This window comes from Nannospalax galili, unplaced genomic scaffold (assembly GCF_000622305.1).
Source record: "Nannospalax galili isolate Female #2095 unplaced genomic scaffold, S.galili_v1.0 scaffold334, whole genome shotgun sequence".
Classification (NCBI taxonomy): Eukaryota; Metazoa; Chordata; class Mammalia; order Rodentia; family Spalacidae; genus Nannospalax; species Nannospalax galili.
In genome coordinates this window covers 2,579,009-2,597,550 of record NW_008336888.1, presented here as the reverse complement: position 1 = coordinate 2,597,550, position 18,542 = coordinate 2,579,009, and the positions used below count along the sequence as shown (strand labels likewise).

The 18,542-nt window shown below is 35.9% G+C and overlaps 1 protein-coding gene across 9 annotated transcripts in view; it reads right to left on the bottom strand.

The window, feature by feature from the left end:
- The window catches only part of Vps13b (vacuolar protein sorting 13 homolog B), a 723,076-nt gene that overhangs the window by 339,067 nt on the left and 365,467 nt on the right, over positions 1-18,542 (bottom strand). For all 9 annotated transcript variants that reach the window (XR_003849285.1, XM_029562764.1, XM_029562762.1 and 6 more), the window contains 2 exons: positions 15,668-16,076; positions 9,183-9,294 (listed from right to left, as the gene is read on the bottom strand). Coding sequence is in view for 8 of the 9 variants with exons in the window: in XM_029562764.1 (XP_029418624.1) it covers positions 9,183-9,294; positions 15,668-16,076 (521 nt within the window). In the remaining variant the exon portion in view is untranslated. The remainder of the gene's footprint in view (positions 1-9,182; positions 9,295-15,667; positions 16,077-18,542) is intronic.

The window sequence follows — 18,542 nt, the reverse complement described above, 5'->3', positions numbered from 1 at the left end:
GAAATATAATATAGAATAAGCTTTAATTTGCCTCCTTTTATAATGGTGAGATAGAATGAGACTAATAAATATAGGAAAAAAGAATTATAAAAATTAATGTTTATAATTCTTTAAAAATATTTATGAATTAAAAAAAATCACAAAATACATTGGCTTTATCAGAGAAGAAACAAACATTAGGATTTTAAGAGTTTCCAACATAACTCTATATCGTCTTAGTTTCACTCCAACTGGCAAAAGAAAAAGCACTAGGGGTTGGGGATTTAGCTCAGTGGTAGAGCGCTTACCTAGCAAGCGCAAGGCCCTGGGTTTGGTCCTCAGCTCTGATCAGCTCCAAAAAAAAAAAAAAAAAAGAAAGAAAATGCACTAAAACTGTCAAATTTTCCCAGTGGTGACAAGAATACTGCTAGAAGTAAAAAGAAAAAGAAAAAAGAAAAAAGACTAAGAAAAACTAGTTATTTAAATGGTAATGAAATGTAAATGTGAAACTTTAAAAATAAAAGTTTCACATTTACTGTTAGAAACTTTGTATTTAAGCAAAATAACCTAAAGGTAGTCTGTCTTACAAGAAACCCAGATTAAGGTAGCAGGACACAGTGGTGAACAGCATGCGCAACTGGAACTGACAGTCCAGGGTTGGGCACTTGCTTCATGTGTCATCCAGGTGAAATTAATGCCTACACACGTAGATTCTTATCCTCAAAACACAAATAACAATCATAATGTCTAACTTATAAGATTACTCTGTGGATCAACTGAGAAGTTAAGAGGCTTTGCACTGAAGAATAAAACACATGTTTTATACAGAGGAAGCACTTGACATGTTAGCTGTTGCTACATACTAGTACTGCTGTGACATGGCTGTACATAGGTAGGTCAGCTGTAGATGACCACAGAAAGAACATGAAGTTCAGGTAAAATGGTTACAAAGGGTTTCAGAAAAGGAAGCAGGATTTGTTGTTCTTGCAGAAGACCCAGGTTCGAATCCTAGCACCCACATGGCAGCTAACAACTGTCCATAACTCCAGTTCCAGGGGATCCGACAGCCTCTTCTGTCCTCTGTAGGCAATGCATGACATGGGTACACCTATCTGCACGCAGGCAATACATGCATACACATAAAATAAAATAAAGAAAAAAATTTTAATTAAAAAAAAGTGAAAAGACTGAAGCTGTTCTTAAGAATTTTAAAGTGTAAAAGAATGCTGAGCACCAATGAAAATCCACCCCTATTAGAGGGGCTGCTAGGGGCTGGCGGCTGCTGGGGGAAAGGCAACCACCCTCTTGGGGACATGGCTGCTGGAGGGTTACACAGGCTCCAGTGGAGGACCAATGACCTATGCACAATGGGCAGTATGAACTGGACTTAGGGGGGTTTGATAATAATAACACCAAGGAGAAAAAAGAAAAGACAAAGTTGGTAGGGAGATAGGGTACAGACACTAGGGGGAGCAGGAGGGAGGTAGTGGTAGGTGGATATTTTTAATATACAATGCACAAGTGTATGAAACACAAAGAATAAGGAATACTATTTAATATTAAATATTGTAAGAATGTATAATCCTATCAATGTAAGGATTTTCCTAACAAAAACTCATGAAACAACTAAAACAAAGCTGCATTTCAATAAAGTTGAAAATGCATATGCTCCAACTACAGAAAATATGCTAAAATACTGGAGTAAACAAATAGAAAAGAGTCTTAGGAGGATGCAATCAGCAATAAGATTTGAAGTAGAGAATGAGGTGAGACCAAGAAAGAAGATACATGTTGAGTTACAAGGCAGGGATTTTTATCATGTGAAAACTGAGTACTCTGAGAAGTACATTATCTAAGGACGTTTTCTGAGGGGTACATCAAAGCCTAAAGTCCTCCAACAGTGGAACTCACACAGTACTGTGGAACTGTGAATCACTGGGCCTTCATGATTCAATTGGTAACAAAGATAACTACAATTATTCCAACTTTGGATGGTAATGATACAGTTATTCTTAAGGACTAGACTACTGGCTCTTTCACTGAAAGAAAATTCATTTTTGCTTTTACATTTCAGTACATAAATAATGTTTCAGGTCAGAGAAGTCTAATTTACAACATTTAAAGAATAATTAAGCTTCAAAGGCACTTTTTTTAATAGAAAAATTCATTTTTAATGCAATTGACATTAAGATGTTTGCACATGTGTTTCTAATCTCTATATATCTGATTATTACTAGTCACAGTTGGTTACTTTTCTTGGCATCTGAGCATGCATATAAAGTCATCAGGTAGATTTCAGAGGTAATGTTCTTCATATCTACTAATTATTAAGGAGCACATTTTTATGTTTTGAAGAATTTTTTAAATCATTTTTAAAAATTTTTAATAACTACATGATTAGAAGAAGCATTTCACTACAGCTTTAACATATTCAGTAACACACTCCAGAGCAAGAGTACATCTCTTTCGCAAGTGGGTACAAGTTTCTAGGTTCATAGTTAATAGTTATATCAAGGGCACTGTTAATAGTGTAGAATATCTAGCTGGTTCAAAACAATTATCAGCATTTAAATAATCTTTTGACCTTCGTTGTACAAAATAATTAGTTAAAAAATAGGCAGTTATTTCTGAATATTATGATACTAGAAGATGACCACAATGTATTACTTAGTTAAAACAAATATAAGTTGGAAAACACTAAGTAGCTGAAATCCATTACTTAAGATAGGCAAATACATACATATACAAGAAAATAGTCTAAAACACTATTGACCTAAGTATTAACAGTAAATGAAGAGTAAAGAGGTAACTGCCATTCACAAGAAGCACTGGTAAGGAAAGAAGCTGCTTTTTTTTTAGTCTACATACTTTACACTAGTATTAAATATAAAACAAAACATAAAACCAAATCAAAACAAAAAAGAAACCCTGGCTCAGTGAGATAACTCAGCTGGTAAAGTGCATGAGGACCTGAGTTCAGATTCCTAGCACTCAGGTAAAAAGCCAGGTGTGACACTCCCCAACTATAATTCCAGAACTGGGGAGACAGAGACAGGAGGATGCCCGGAGTTTGTTGGCCACCTAGCCCAGGTGAGAGTTACAGTTTCAGTGAGAGACCACGGCTAAAAAAGTAAAGGTTGAGACAAGGGTGGGAGTAGATGTCTTTAATTCTAGCACTTGGGAGGCAGACACAGGAGGATCTGTGAATTCGAGGCCAGCTTGGCTTACATAGAGTCCCAGGCCAGCCAGAGACACATAGTGAGACCATATCTCAAAAAACAAACTGGAGCTGGGCGTGGTGGCGCACGCCTTTAATACCAGCAGAGGCAGGCAGATCTCTGTGAGTTCAAGGCCAGCCTGGTCTACATAGCGAGTTCTAGGACAGCTAGGGCTACAGGGAGACCCTGTCTCAAAAGAGACCAAAAAAAAAAAGAACAACAAAAAAAACCCTAGATTAATTAATTAATTGGCTAAAAGCTGAGTGTAACTGGGAAGATACCCATCACTTGGGGAACTTTGTCCTCTTATAGGTCATTCTCCTTCTCTCAATGTCCATATTTACACTTAAATTAAAAAAGTTTTTCTTGGGGCTGGAAAGATGACTCCCTCAGTCAGCTGTTAAGAGCACTGGCTGCTCTTGCAGAGGACCTGGGTTTGATTCCCAGCATCCACATGGCAGCTAACAACTGTCTGTAAGCTCTAGTCCCAGAGGAATTCAACACCTTCTTCTGACTTCTGCTGGCACTGTATAACACAGGTGCACTTACATACAGGCAATACACTCATACACATAAAATATAAAATTTCAAAACCTTTTTGTTAATAAACTCCTGTTTTGCTTCATTATAAAAACTCTAAGCTTTGACTAGTCATATTTGAAAGGGAGAACAGCCATGTGTTGCTAGCGGCCACTGTACTGGGTGGTATATCTCTAGTGTGGCTTCATCTGTGAAGAACAGACAAATATCCCAGTCACCACTCATCAAAACAGCTCATTTTACACCAGAGACTATTACCAAGTACCACAACTGGTCACACACAAAAATTGTCAATGAGTTTCCCAGGCCTAAGTGACACATCTATAATGCAACCTCTACACCTAAGGCTCATGGAACACAGAACAGGGATAATGAAGAAGACAGTAATGAATCTCTCAGTTCTCAATAATGAAGCTTCCTTATGCAGCGGAGGGCCCGGAATACAAAAGACACAAAATAGCCAAAGTTAAGCGATGAAGTGTGTGCTGAATGTGGGTCCTTGGACAGGATCCCTTTATTAAACTTCTCCCATCCAAGGCTCAGGGACCATCACAGAAGAGGGGGCAGAAAGATTGTAAGGGCCAGGGAGGATGTACATGACCACATGGAAATAGAGTCTTACAAGCTCCCGGGAACCTGCTCATACGATTCTATGGCAATGGTGTCGGCATTCACAAGTCCCATGCAAACTCAAGCCGACAATAATCCAGCATAGAACTGAGAAAATAAACAGCAGACCTCAGTCTTATCTGAAGGAATGTTGGCAACTGATTGCTGCTAGATGAAGAAGAGCTGATCTTCCTAAAACAAGGGACTCTAGATAGACTGATTAGACTTCATGGACAGATTTGTATTGGGGAACGGCTGGGGACACTGACAAGCCAGTGGGCCTTAACAGGGATGACCAAGTATATGGGCTCTGGGGTGGGGTATGGGAGGGTGCCAGTTGGGATGGGGGTGTAAAGATGATTAAGATTATTTGAGCTGTTCTGTATGAAATACACACACACACACACACACACACACACACACACACACACAGTTAAAAAAAAAAAAAAAGAAATGTGAAACACTGAGAAATTGTTTCTCCCGGCCAAAGAGTTGTAGAGCAACAAGTGTGTGTTGGGTCCCTCAAGATTCTAAATCATCACTATAGCCCATGTGATGAGGCAAATGTCCTTCAGCTGATCTTTTGAGTCTAAATTCTTTCACACTGCATACTGATTATAAGATTAAGCCATGTTATAACATTTATTATTTATTCTTTCCCATGGTCGAATAATATCCTATTATGTGGATATACCACATTGTCTTTATTCTTTCCTCAATGAGACCGACCTTTGGTTGCTTTCAGGTTTTTTTTCTTATTATTATGAACTACTATAAACTTTGTGTGGCCGTCTTTCCAGTTCTGTTGGGTATATACATGAGTAGAACTGATGTGTCATATAATGCTTTTTAATCTTTTGAGGAACTGCCTCATTTTTCTACAGCAGTACATCATTCTATATTCCCACCACAAACATATGAAGGTTCTTGTGAATATGAATGTGTTTGATATTTATACCCCAGTTTCTGACACACAGCTCCTAAAAATTTGCATCTCCAGAGTAGTAGGTGTATATCTGAAGGCTAGTTGGGTGACTAGGGCTATGTTTGCTACAAAGACCAAAGCAAAATCATGATGGGAACTTTCATTTCTTTTCTTGGGGAAAAGGGGCTAAAAGTTAGTGGATTACCAATGGCCAAAGTTGTAATTAATCTTGTTTATGTAATAAAGACTCCATAAAACCTCACTGCAATGAATGAGCTTCTGTTTTTGTTTGCTTGTTAGTTTTCTCCAATAGGCTGACTTCAAATTCACCATCCTCTTGAGCACTGGGATTATAGGCCTTCAGCACCACACCTGGTGTGAAGGAGCTCCTGAACTGCTCAGAGGACTGGGAGCCTGGGAACAGCTCCCTTCCTCACAGGCTGTTCTATGCACCTCTGCCACCTAGATGCTTTATACATCTTTTGTAATATTCTTTATAATAAATGGATAAAGGTGAGTAAAATATTTGCTTTCACTTTGTCATCAGATTTAGCAAATTAGCTGAACCTGAAGAAGGGGTATAGGAATCCTGATTTATAGCCAGTAGATCAGAATCCGTCACAGATCATAAGCTGAGGCTTTTGATTAGAACCTGTAGAGCAGAGGGGCAGTTTTGTGGGATAAGCCTTTAACTTTGGGAATTGATGCTATTTCTAGGTAGATATTGTCAGACTTGAAATAATTATGGGATCCTCAGTTGTTGATTGTATAGGGAAACAACTCCCAGGTATCTGATGTCAGAAGAGTTGGTTGAGTGTTGTATCAAACAAGTGTGGTCATGAAAACACATTTGCCTTTTTCTTTCACTTTTATATTTCCATTTTCTCCACATTTGCAGTCTTTTCCAATAAGGCATGGTTTTGACTTGCATTTATCTAAAAACTAGTGCTTAATATCCTTATGTATGTTTATTAATCATTTTTATATCTTGCATACATATTAAAATTCTTTGCCCATTTAAAATTGAGCTTTCTTATTAGTGAGCTGCAAAAGTGCTTTACATGTCCTTGACATACGTTTATAGTGAACATGATTTACAAGTGTTTCTACTACTCTGTGCACTTTCACTTTTTTTCAAAGTACAGGTAGAAGAGAAGTTTGTATTTTGATAAAGTTCAATTTACCTGGCTTTCTCTTTGTCCCTTGAAAGCATAGTGTCCTGTTTAAGAAACGATCACCTAACCCAAGATCAGAGAGGTTACTTCCATTTATGCTCCAAGTTTAAGGATTATGGCTTTTACTTTAATTAAGGCCTCTGACCATTGAGTGTACTTTTTTGTGTGATGTGAAGTAGGAGTTCACTTCCTGTGGACTAAGCAAGTGACTACTGTTTACCACTGATTTAATTTGACATCTTCACCAAGCACTAATAGTGAATGTGGTATTTTATTTCTTAATTCTCAGTTTTATTCACTGATCCACAGTCCTCATTATGTTACCTTGCTCTAAATTTAAAGATCAGGAGTGTGAGATTTTACTTCTTTTGAAATTGTCTTTGCTATCCAAATACAAAAAAATTTCATCACCCCCAAATAAATATTGCTCCCTTGTTACATGACTCCCACTTTTTCTCTCCTCCCAGATCTTGAGAAGTAGTAATCCATTTCTTTATGGATCTGTTTGTTCCTGGAATTTTATATGTTCTAGAACCATATAGTCATGATCTTTTGAGCTTGAACCACTGATATTTGATGGTTAATACATTCATAAAAACAATAAACATAGTCCTAGGATTCAGGATCTTTGGCTTTGAGTATGCATTTTTTATTCTAAATGAGCCACTCCTACTCTGATCACCTCATTTCTATGTGGGTTCCACCTCTGTCATTTCTTCCTTGATCTTGAAGACACAGCATTTCAATGAGACCTTGAAATGTTTTTGATCAACTCCTTTGGTGAATATCTTTGTTACATTAGTTATATAGAAATTACTTAGTGATGTGAGTTTCTGAGAAAAAACTATGAAGCTAAGCATGCCATCCAGATTCTGGAATTTTATGGTGTTTGATACGCTATCATATATCGCAAACCTTGGTCTACATGGGAATTTAAAATTACTATACAAGGAATTCAACTTCTCCTGCCTTAGGAGAGCAAAAGAATTGTGGCAAAAAGGATATATCTTGAGGGAAACTGCTGAAGGAAGGGCAGTAAAGAAAACTAAAAGTGGGTGTCAGGTAAATAGAAAGCAAATCCAAAGGAACCATTTCGTTGAATACAAACTGAGTGCTAAGCAAACGGGGATATGATTCACACAAGAGCTTGAAAGGGAAGGAGGAAAGCAAGGGAGTGGAAGAAAGGAAGTCTCATTCTTTGCTTCCTTGGGTGATAAGGATCTTTTAACATAAACTTCTTCCACTAAAGTAAAATAAAACCTTATTTGAGGACCATTTATTGCTCAAGTGCAAAAAGAGAAGTATTTATGAAAAGACTTGTAAATGTCAGAAAAATCCTTTCTACCCCTCTCCCCTCCTCTCCTATGGCAGGGCTAGGGACTGAACACCAGACTTCAAGCATGCCAGGCAAGTACTCTACCACTGAGCTATACTGCATCAGCCCTGAAGTTGTAAGGGTCACTTTCTATTAGACTAGTGACAACTATTCTTTTGGATCATCTGTTTTCAATCTATAAGATCCTAAGGAAGGAAAATTGATTAGGTAGTTCTTAAAACATCCTTTAGCCCTAATTCCTAAGATTGTATATAAACTTAGCTAAATAAAACTTATTAAGAGATGAATACTATACACTACATAAAAAATATTAGTATAAGAGGCTGGAGAGATGGCTCAGTGGCTAAGAGCACTTACTGCTCTTCCAGATATCAACTCAATCAGAAAAATTTCAGAAATACAATTCATATGTCTATTTAAAGATGATCTATCCAAAATTAGATGGCAATTATGGTGGTGCACACCCTTCTGGGAGGCAGGGGTACTGAAGCAACAGGGTCGAGTTTGAGGCCAAAGAGGACTATACTGTGAGACTCGATCTAAAAAGAATTGGAAAAAAATAAGTACAAATGTATGCCATCTTCTAGGTGGGAAATACTCAAATTAGAACATTTTCAAAGCTGTCACATTTACTGCAGAACAGTAGGAATTTATGTTTTGAAAGACTAAGACTATGACACCTGGAATCCAGACCAGAACGCAGAGGACAACACTTGTTCATTTGTATTTCTGTGACTTTTCTCACTTGGTATTATTTGCAACTGTGCTTTTATGTCTCGCAGCAGACTTTTGTATAAATTATGTATTATTTTTATCATGATGATTACATATGTTCATCAGTTTAGTTGTCCATATACACGCTTGGTGTGGTTTGCAAATATTTGGTGACAAAATCCAGAGTCCAGCATTCTCGCAGAAAGTGTTTACTGTGAAATTTCTCCTTAGAATTTTGCTTTTCTTTACAGCTTTGATCTGTATGACATACAGAGGCTTAGATTTCAAATAATGGCTTATTCTTAAATTAAGAAAATGCTTCACGTTGATACAACATGACTACAGTAGAATGCAGCCATTCTAGAAAGGACCTCATTTTCTTATGTGATTACAGATTTGGTCAAATTTGACGACTGCTAAAATTTTCCAAACTGTGTTTCTTCAGTTTTATAGTGACTTGGTACTTACATTCTGTTATTCATCAACACTTCACAGAAATACTTGATTTGTCTGAATGAATTTAAAAAACCCACAACTGAAGAAAATTAGAAAAACCTGGTTTTAAATATCAAAAGATCCCCAGTGAAAAGTATTTCTTGAGGCCACACTAAGCAAGTTTTATTGATCACTATACTTCTCTGCAGAATGAAATTGCTGCAAGATTGAACATAAGAAAATAAACTTACTGGTAAATATCTTTCCTGAGGACAGATCTGCCAAGTGGATTGTCAGCCTGGGGAGCCATGGCAACAGAACCAACCTTCAAAACCATGGTGTCTTCCTTTGCTGCCTGATTAACTGTAATGAAAGAAAGTATAATGAATACATGTGGATTTGTGTGTTATCTTTAGGCATAAGGGGAAATATTTTAGAAGACCAATAAACGAGGAAAGAAAAAGCAAAAAGCTATGTTTAGAAAAAGAATAGTTCTTTGTTAAAGCCCATTTCCTTCAAGTCCTAATATGTGTTCTTGTGTTACATACAATTAATATAGCAATAAAAAATAAACTGCATCTTTGGTTTATCAGTATATGATATTCATAGTATTCATAATACTGAATCCATATGATTATCTAATTCCACAAATACTACTGCTTATTTCTTGTAACTTTCAGTTCTACATTTTTAACACTCCACTGTTGTCTACAAAGATATTAAATAATATCAACAAAGTCAGCAACAAATTCTCAAAGTCATTTAAAATTAGATGAATAAAACTAATTACAAAGCCCATACTCTCACAGTATAGCACTTCAGCTCTAAAATGTCAGAAAATTAAAGAGAAATACGATGGCTGCAATGTTAAGGATGCAAAGGGTGACTAATTTGAGTGAGAGAACATTTCAGCTTGTCTTCTGAGGCCTTTAATTGTAATAACCAGAACTGTGAGAGGGTTTAATAAACAGAAACTTCACTTCTAGATAATGGTTTTCCTTTTGGTGAAGTAAAAAAGAACACTATAAAAGAAACAAAGAAAGAAGCAGTAGAAAGGTTAAAAAGATACATGAGTTCTAATTGTTTTCTTTGCATTAAACTATATTTAATTCTATGCTCTTATAAAGTTAACACTTTCTCTACAACTCATTAGCTAGTTCAATGTCATTCCTAAGGACTATTTGGAATTGGAGGTTGTTTTTATGGCCCTATTGAATATTTCCAACACTAAATAAACTATAATAGCTAATTACATGTTATTTAAACATTTTTCAATAATCTACAACTTTCTGAGCTTCAAATTAAAATCTGTAATGTGGGTAAGGCTGGTGGTGTAGCTCAGTGGTTGAATGCTGGCCTATCTTGTATGAGGTTATGCCTAAGAATTCCAGCACTACTAGTGTGTGTGTGTGTGTGTGTGTGTGTGTGTGTGTGTGTGTGTGTGTCAGAGAGAGAGACACACACAGAGAGAGAGAGAATACAAAAGTAATAGAAATGAAAAAAAGAAGAAAAAAAAACCTTCGTAATGTCTCTCGAGGAACTACAATCTGCCACCAATAGAAGAGCAAAGAGGCTGCGCAAGCTCCAGAACACCCTGAGCAGAGCATGCCTACAAGGGCATACAATCCATATTTCTGAAACTGAACTGTCCAAAGAATGCGAAAGCTAGGAGATTATTTCCAGCTGCTTCGGCAACACACTTGGTATGGTCTGACTTAGATTAGTAAGAATAAAGAAAGTTACAATTGAGAAAATCAGAAAAAAATATTCAGTGAGAGAAAAAAAGATGACCATAAAGGGAGAGGAAGGTACAGTGGTTGGGAGGTGGGAAGAGGGCAGCCAACAAAAGGGAAAAAAGGGGATGAACTATCATAATAAATATTAGCATGTGGACATCATAGTAAACACAGCACTTTTAAAAGTCCATCACAAAAAAGATCAAACAGAAAACTACTCCTCATACAGCTGCACTATTTTCAAATGACAAGAGGTCTGGCTTGATTATAGATTCTTATACTATGAACACTGTTTACATTTCACAGATCTTACTCTTTATGCCAAGCTTAATAGTTCCATGTGGGTAAAACCTCTGATTAAGCAGCAGGCATCAATTAAATCAATAAATAGTAAGCCTCGAGAATAGACTACAAAAGTACAATTAGTAGACTTCTTAACTGTTTTCCAGGCTACAGATACTACCCACCATATGAAAGTCTCAACTACAATAGAAACACTGCAGTAAATGGGGTACATGTGGAAGAAAAATAACATACTTGGTGTTACATAAAAAGCCAAATCCAAGAATGGAATTCTGAGCCTGTTAGAGCCAAGAGTACTCTCAGCATATTATCCTATGAAGTCACAGCAAAATATATACATAAGTACTTACTGACAAGCATTCATAAACCAGATTAAAATAATTTACAGAAAGTATTCCATTTATCAAAATACTTCATTCATATATAGTAAAAATAATGAAAATATGTAGTTATATAAGAAAGTACCTTGAGTCATTTCTTCAGTTACTTTCTAAGAATTGGAAAAGCAAGCTTCTCTTTCTGGGATTATTTTATCTGCATTTAATAGTTGGGCCATATAACGAAATATTTTCTCTTAAAGCACTGACAACATAAAAATGAATGCCTTCCTTCTTTGCTTTAACAGTGTTTTTACTTTTTTATATTTTATTTATTTATTTTTGTTGTCGTCGTTTTTGAGACAGGGTCTCCCTGTAGCCCCAGCTATCCTGGAACTCCCTGTGTAGACCAGGCTGGCCTTGAACTCACAGAAATCCACCTGCCTCTGCCTCCCAAGTGCTGGGATTAAAGGCGTGCGCCACTATGCCTGGCTTATTATTTTTATTTTATGTGCATGTATGTAAGTGCAACTGTGTCATGCAGTGCCTATGGAGGTCAGAAGAGGTGTTGAATTCTCTGTAATAGGAGTTACAGGAGGTTACTAGTCACCATGTGGGTGCCGAGATTTGAACCCAGGTCCTGTTGCAAGAGCAGCCAGTTGCTCTTAAATGCTGAGCCATTTCTCTAGCCTCTAATTGTGTCTTTAAAAAGTGAGTCTCATGAAGAACTACTCACCCTACAAGACACATACTAGATCCAAAAAAATAGTTCTCTGTACTGAAATAAAAAGCTTACACGATAAGTGAAACACCTGTAGATTTAGACTCTTGATAATGATTGCACATAAAGCAACAGAAACAAAGGAGCAATTCACAATGAAAATGTACTCTGCTCACAGACATCAAAGGCTTTGAGAATCATTCAGAGTATATCACTTAGAATACTGAAAGACAACTGAGCAAATTTTGACAAGTTAGATGACTACATTTAGGAACATGTGTGAATCAGTAAGGTATGTCTGAATCAGAAAGACTTACCAGTAAAATAACTCTCTCTCTCTCTCTCTCTCTCTCTCTCTCTCTCTCTCTCTCTCTCTCTCTCACACACACACACACACACACACACACACACACACACAAGACAGAATCTCACTATATAGTCATGGCTGGTTGGAACTTACTATGCAGACCAGGATGGCCTCAAGCTCTACTGTCTCTGCTTCCTGAGTTCTGGAATTACAGGCATATGCCAACACAACTCTGCTTGCACACATGTATCAGTTTATAATAGTTCATTCAGAAACAACCAACTTGCTGACACTGTTACATATTGGTACAGTTTTGGTACAGTTTTAAACTTAATAAATTAATGATAGAAGCTCATATATTTAGCCTTTAAAATTTTATACATGTAACCAACAATGATTTATACCGTGTGAAATGGATGCCAAGAAATAAGTAGATAAGAGAGCTAGGAGTGGAGCTCAGTGGTAATATATGTGCATGAGGTCACAGGTTCAATCCTCAGCACTAAAAATATGAAACAGTAAAGCAAAACAGAAGACAAGAAAATGGAAGAAACCCAAAGAAAAAATATTGTAATTCATATATTATGAGAAAGACTCATTTTAGGGCCAACTAACATGCAAAAGCCAATTATTTAAAATGAGACTCCTTTGTAAACCAGACACATTTCTGTTGTTACAGAGGCCCCACATCAACTAATCTGCTTTGCCTCCTTTTGCTTTCTATGCCTCTCACTACTTTCTCTGTGTTTTTTCAGGGCATAACCTCCCCATGTTTATTTTTCCCTCATTTCAACCTCTCACCTCCACTATCACTTTTTATCTTACGTTTCAATGAAATTTTGTCCTTACTGATTATTTATATTCACCTGAAATAAGATAGTTATGGAATATAGAACTTAAAACACACTATGTAAGGAATCTTCAGGCAGTAAAAGAGCTTACTAACATGTCTCATTTAAATGAAGAAGGCCAGCTCAGTGTAAGGCATTTGCTACCAAATCTGATGACCTGAGTTTGATCCCTAGTAGCCACATGGTAGAAGGAGAGAAACAACTCCCATAAAGTCCACCATGACATGCATTCTTCCCCCGATAAATGAATAAATGTAATTTAGAATTTTAAAAATGAAAGATGGCGTGATAGTCTAAGTGATCTTTTATGTCAGTTATCTCTTCCATGACCACAAGAAAGCGTTATTCTAATTGCACATTGTGGTCCTGAGAGAATTATCTTGTATAAAAATGTAGGTTTCTTCTCTTAAGCTCTATAACTTTAATGCAAATTATTTATATAAATATTTATCAGCTATTCATACAATTAAAATATTAACTTGGGAAAATATAAAGATAATTATCTCTCCAACGAATACACAATTTTTATCTTTCAAGTTAGCAGGTAGTTGCACATCACTTGCTCAGAAGGGTTATTAACTGTTTTTTTACCTGTCATGTGGTTTATAAACTATGTGAACATATGAAAGCAACTGTACAGTATTGTGAGAATAAAGCATATTTGGAAAATAGTAACTTTAAATCACAAAGTGAGTAACATTAAGATAATCTCTAGTAAAAAAAAAAGCCATAAAAGTTAAAATGAGTACACATTAAGAATTGCTAAGGATAATGTACTAAATTTGGATCTAGATACTTTAGTAAGTCTATAAAGCTCTATAAATGCTTTTTAATTATAGAAATGAAAAGAAATTTTAGTAAGCCTCAGTAACTGGCACTATTTAGACAGAATACCTCTGTAATTATGATCATCTGTCCAGAGAAGACAGAGCAAGAGAGAGTAATAGATTCTGAGAGGAAAGAGTATGTAGCCAGGTGGTTTTCCTTTGATATTTATTATCACTGGCCATTCAAGGTCTTCTTCCTCTATATAATAATTAAAAGAACAAAAAAAGGCAGCTCACATATTTATGTTTCACAGACTATATCCTGTTCCTCAAATGTTCCTTTTTTTTTCTTCTCTCAAATTCACAGGACCCCAATGATTAGCAGGGTATTGCCTACATTTTGAAACGCATGTGTTTCTCCAGTGTTGGAACTAAAATCAAGGTGATGGTATTAAGAAGTGGGTCCCTTGGAAGAAGCAATTAGGTAATGAAGAGCTCCACCCTGCTCCACCCATTGAAGGTGTTTAGTGTCTGAGTCTGTCTGACCCTCTTTAGCTTTCTGCTCTTTTGCCATGTGAAGATTCAGGAATGAGGTACCAATCTAGAAGCTGAAAATGGCCCTCACCAAGCAGTCAATCAGCTAGCACTTTTATCTGGGACTTCTAAGCATCCAGACAGTGAATGATAAATTTCTATTATTTATTAATTTCCCAGTCTGAGATAAATTTTTAGAGCCACAGGAACAGACAAAATATGCCACAATAAAAGGTCACATTTCAGCCTCTTTTGCAGCTGAGCATGGCCATGTGGTTACAGTGGGCCAAAGAACTATTTCTGATAGCAAAATGTAAGATATGCAGAGTTCTAGAGTGAAAGAAAGGGTGCAACTTTCTCATGGTAAAAATTCCATTTGCTGAGAATTTACCACGGTATTAGAGCAATGCACAGTCTCATGGTGTCATCAGTTGAACGGGGCTAGCACATGAACACATCTCATGGTTTCCTTATGCTATTATGACAACCTACAATCAAATAAGGTCCTCGTGATTTCAAAAATCTTAAGTGACAAATATGGGACTGTAATTCAAGTCTGTATAATCTTGAAGCCCATGCCATTATGACTATACTGTATCTCTCAAAATTCTTAAAACTCTCTCCGTTTTATAGCATACAGAAACTAAAATGTTGAAACCACTCTTGTGGGAGGAAGGAGAATTATTAGAGCAAGGCACAGAACAAGTTCAGAAGGCACTGGGAAGCCTGGAGATAGCCACTTTGAAATATAGATGAATTTTCTTCCTAGCCTCAGTTATCAGGTAGATACATACACCAGAATTTGTATAAATCATTATGAATTTGTATAAGTCATTATGAACACTAGTTTGTTTTTGAATAAAATTTTACTTGGTTTGTACATTATGTGGAGCCCAGCATTTGAATTCCAGACAGAAAGTATAAGCTTTAGTGGCAAAAACTCTAGAAAACTTCAGATTTCTTATTCCACTAAACTAATAAATATTATAAGATATTTAGTATCCTAATATAGCTTCTACAGGTTTCATCATAGAATGAATGTAACATAGCAACTCTTTTAAAAATATACCAAAATGAAAGTAAAGCTTCTGCCCATGTTTAAACCAATAAAACTCAGAAAAATGAAGTTTCATGGAGAAAATTATTTAATCCAACCCTCCTATCCACCCCCACTCCCACCCCTCAGTTAGAAAACAGTACCTTCAACAGTTGGCTGTATCTCGTCTGATTTGGGAACAAAAATTCTGATTACACTTGTGTTTATATAAATCAAAGGTAAATTGCGTGAAGTTAATGTATGGGTCCTCATAGGCTGACCAGGAGATTTTCTTTTCTCTTTCTGGGTCCTTGGTAGTTTTGCTTGAAATATACTTGCAATGGCATTAAGTAAAGGAAAACATAAGACAATGTCAAATGCTTGTGCAGAAAGAAGAATTTCATGAAGAAAATGAGGAGAACCATCCATTAAACCTTCAGATAACTTATGAAAACTTCTTCTTTCATTTCTTGATGTTAACTTGTGACGGACATTTTTTGTTACAGCTTTAGTATATGTTAGAGAAAGAAATCCATGCTGCTGATGAGCGCCATCTAGAAGTTTTGTAGTTGTCTGTTCCAGAAAGGGAAAACACAATGTACATTTTATTTATTTTAAAAAGATCATATTTTAGCAAAGAAAATGAGTAATATTTTTATCTTTTTGTTTTGGTCATCTTATACTTCATTTTTATTAAATTTTTGTGTATTTCATCTACAACATGCTTCTGAAGTATGTGAGTGACCAATACTACAGGGGAAAAAGTTTCCTTGGCTATTAGAATGAATGATCTGAAAATTAGGAATTTCTCGAGAGCACTTTTTTTCTGACCCAATTAGCAGTACATAAAATTCTATTTTGAATATCAGTCAACATAAAAGTAGACTATAATAAGTATATTCTGTTCCCAACACCTCCCTTCCTAAGACCCAAAAAGGTTTTCTGTAGTTATTAGGGTACAGGATGTGAGGTTAAGAAAGGAATTCAACTAGGGAAGAAAAAGAAAGGAATACACTTATATAAATAGGAACAAAGGAAACCTAACAAGCAAGGACATTTCTGAGCCTGTGAGCCCCACACTCCTACATCTCCTTTCCTTCCACTTTCCTTCCCTCATGTTGATGTCTCTAACTAAATGATAGATGAAAGGGGAAAAGACATGTGTAATACAGATACTATTGCTTATCTCCCCTTTCTTGGTGGTATTAGGGATGGAACCTAAGGCCACACTATGTAAATGTTTCTGAGTAAAATGGCTAGCTATTCATTTTTCTTTTAAACTGGACTTTACAATGAAGTGACATGAGAAAAATGTAAATTTGTGTGTATTTTTAAAGTTAATTATTTGACTATGGGGGGCAGGGAAAGTAATCATTTAATGGTTGAGAAATATAGTCAATTTTCCCATAATAGTCTGTCCTTAGAATATTTTCACACTTTCCAGTTTTCTCTCTGCATCTATTATCTAGTTCTTCTTTCTTTTTGATTTTTACACTTGAAACAAAAAGAACCAAAGTAAAGCAAGAAAGTGGGTGAGCACTTTGATGATTATGCTGCTGGCCAGCAGGCAGAAACAGGTAGAAGGCCTGGGGCAACCCAGGGGAAGAGGCCAAAGATGCTATAATTTCTCAAGTGTCTAAAGTGTAATTTGAGAGTAGAGAAGGAGTCATCACTAATCCAATAATCCAATTCATAAAAAACTCTTATTTAGTCCTTGGAAATGGTATAAAAGCTATTTCAATGTACGAATGTTTGAAAATTTTTTGAAACATGTTGAATGCAAACTCTTGAAAGGTAAGCTACACAAGGGAGAAGCTTTCGTTTCTGAAACTGTTGTACTTCTGTGTGAAGGAGAAGAAACACATTCCACCAAAACTGAGGTCATATAAATATTTCTCTTTATATGGTAAAATGAGCATTTTATAACATTTAAAATGAATAATTATAAAACACTAACAATGAACACATTTTCATAGAAGTAACTTTTTCTGCTGGGGGTAATGCTGGAGACTGAACCAAGGCCATACTCATTCAGCATGCAGTCTCTCACTGAGCTCAATTTCTATTCTAGCTTTTAAAATTAACTTTTATAAATTTAGAAAAAAATAAATGATAGTAAAAATTTTAAAGGAATTGAAAATAAATTTTGTGGATTTTTCTGAAAACATCTTAAATTATTAAGAATGCTTCTTGGGGCTCAGTGGCTAATGGCACTTGCTGCATAAGAATGTTTCTCATAGACACAAATGAATATCCAAGGAGAGAAAAATAAACCTAAAAAGAACTTCTATTGACACAAAAAGCCACAAATCAGATTCATATATTTCTAATAATAAAGAAGTACTAGAAAAAAATAAAGATCAAATTGGAAAATAGCATTTTCTATCACAGAAATATACTAGTAATAAAATAAGATTTTGCCGTCAATATTCTTAAACTTTATCTTAAAAGTACTTTGAATATACTGGGAAAACAGGAATGTTTGCAGTGACTTAATAACTTCTTAAAAGAATATGTATCAGCTATATTTACAGTTTTAATGAATTTTATTAACTTTAAAAATGACACTTAGGGGTTGGAGAGATGGTTCAGTTGTTAAAAAGCACTAGCTGCTCTTACAGGACCAGAATTCGATTCCCAGCACCCACATGGCAACTAACAACCATCCGTGACTCCAGTTCCAGGGGATTCAATGCCTTCTGACTTCCACAGGCACTGCACAACATGGGTACACTTACACACATGCAGGCCATACAGTCCTACACATAAAATAAAAATAATAAACATTTTTCAAAAGGCGACTTAAAGGAATTAGTTTGGTAAGGTATTTACATATGCTGTGGCATTAGAAAAATGTCTGTCTCAAATTTTGAAAAGTCACTAGTATACAGTCTAAATTCATACTGTATTTAACCAATGACAGAAGTACAAACTTGTTCAGGTTCAAGACAGGAGCAAATACTGTACTTCCTGTTAGTTGTGAGATGATAGCTGCATAACAAAAAAAATTTTTTTTTAAAAAAGCAGTATCAGCAAGAA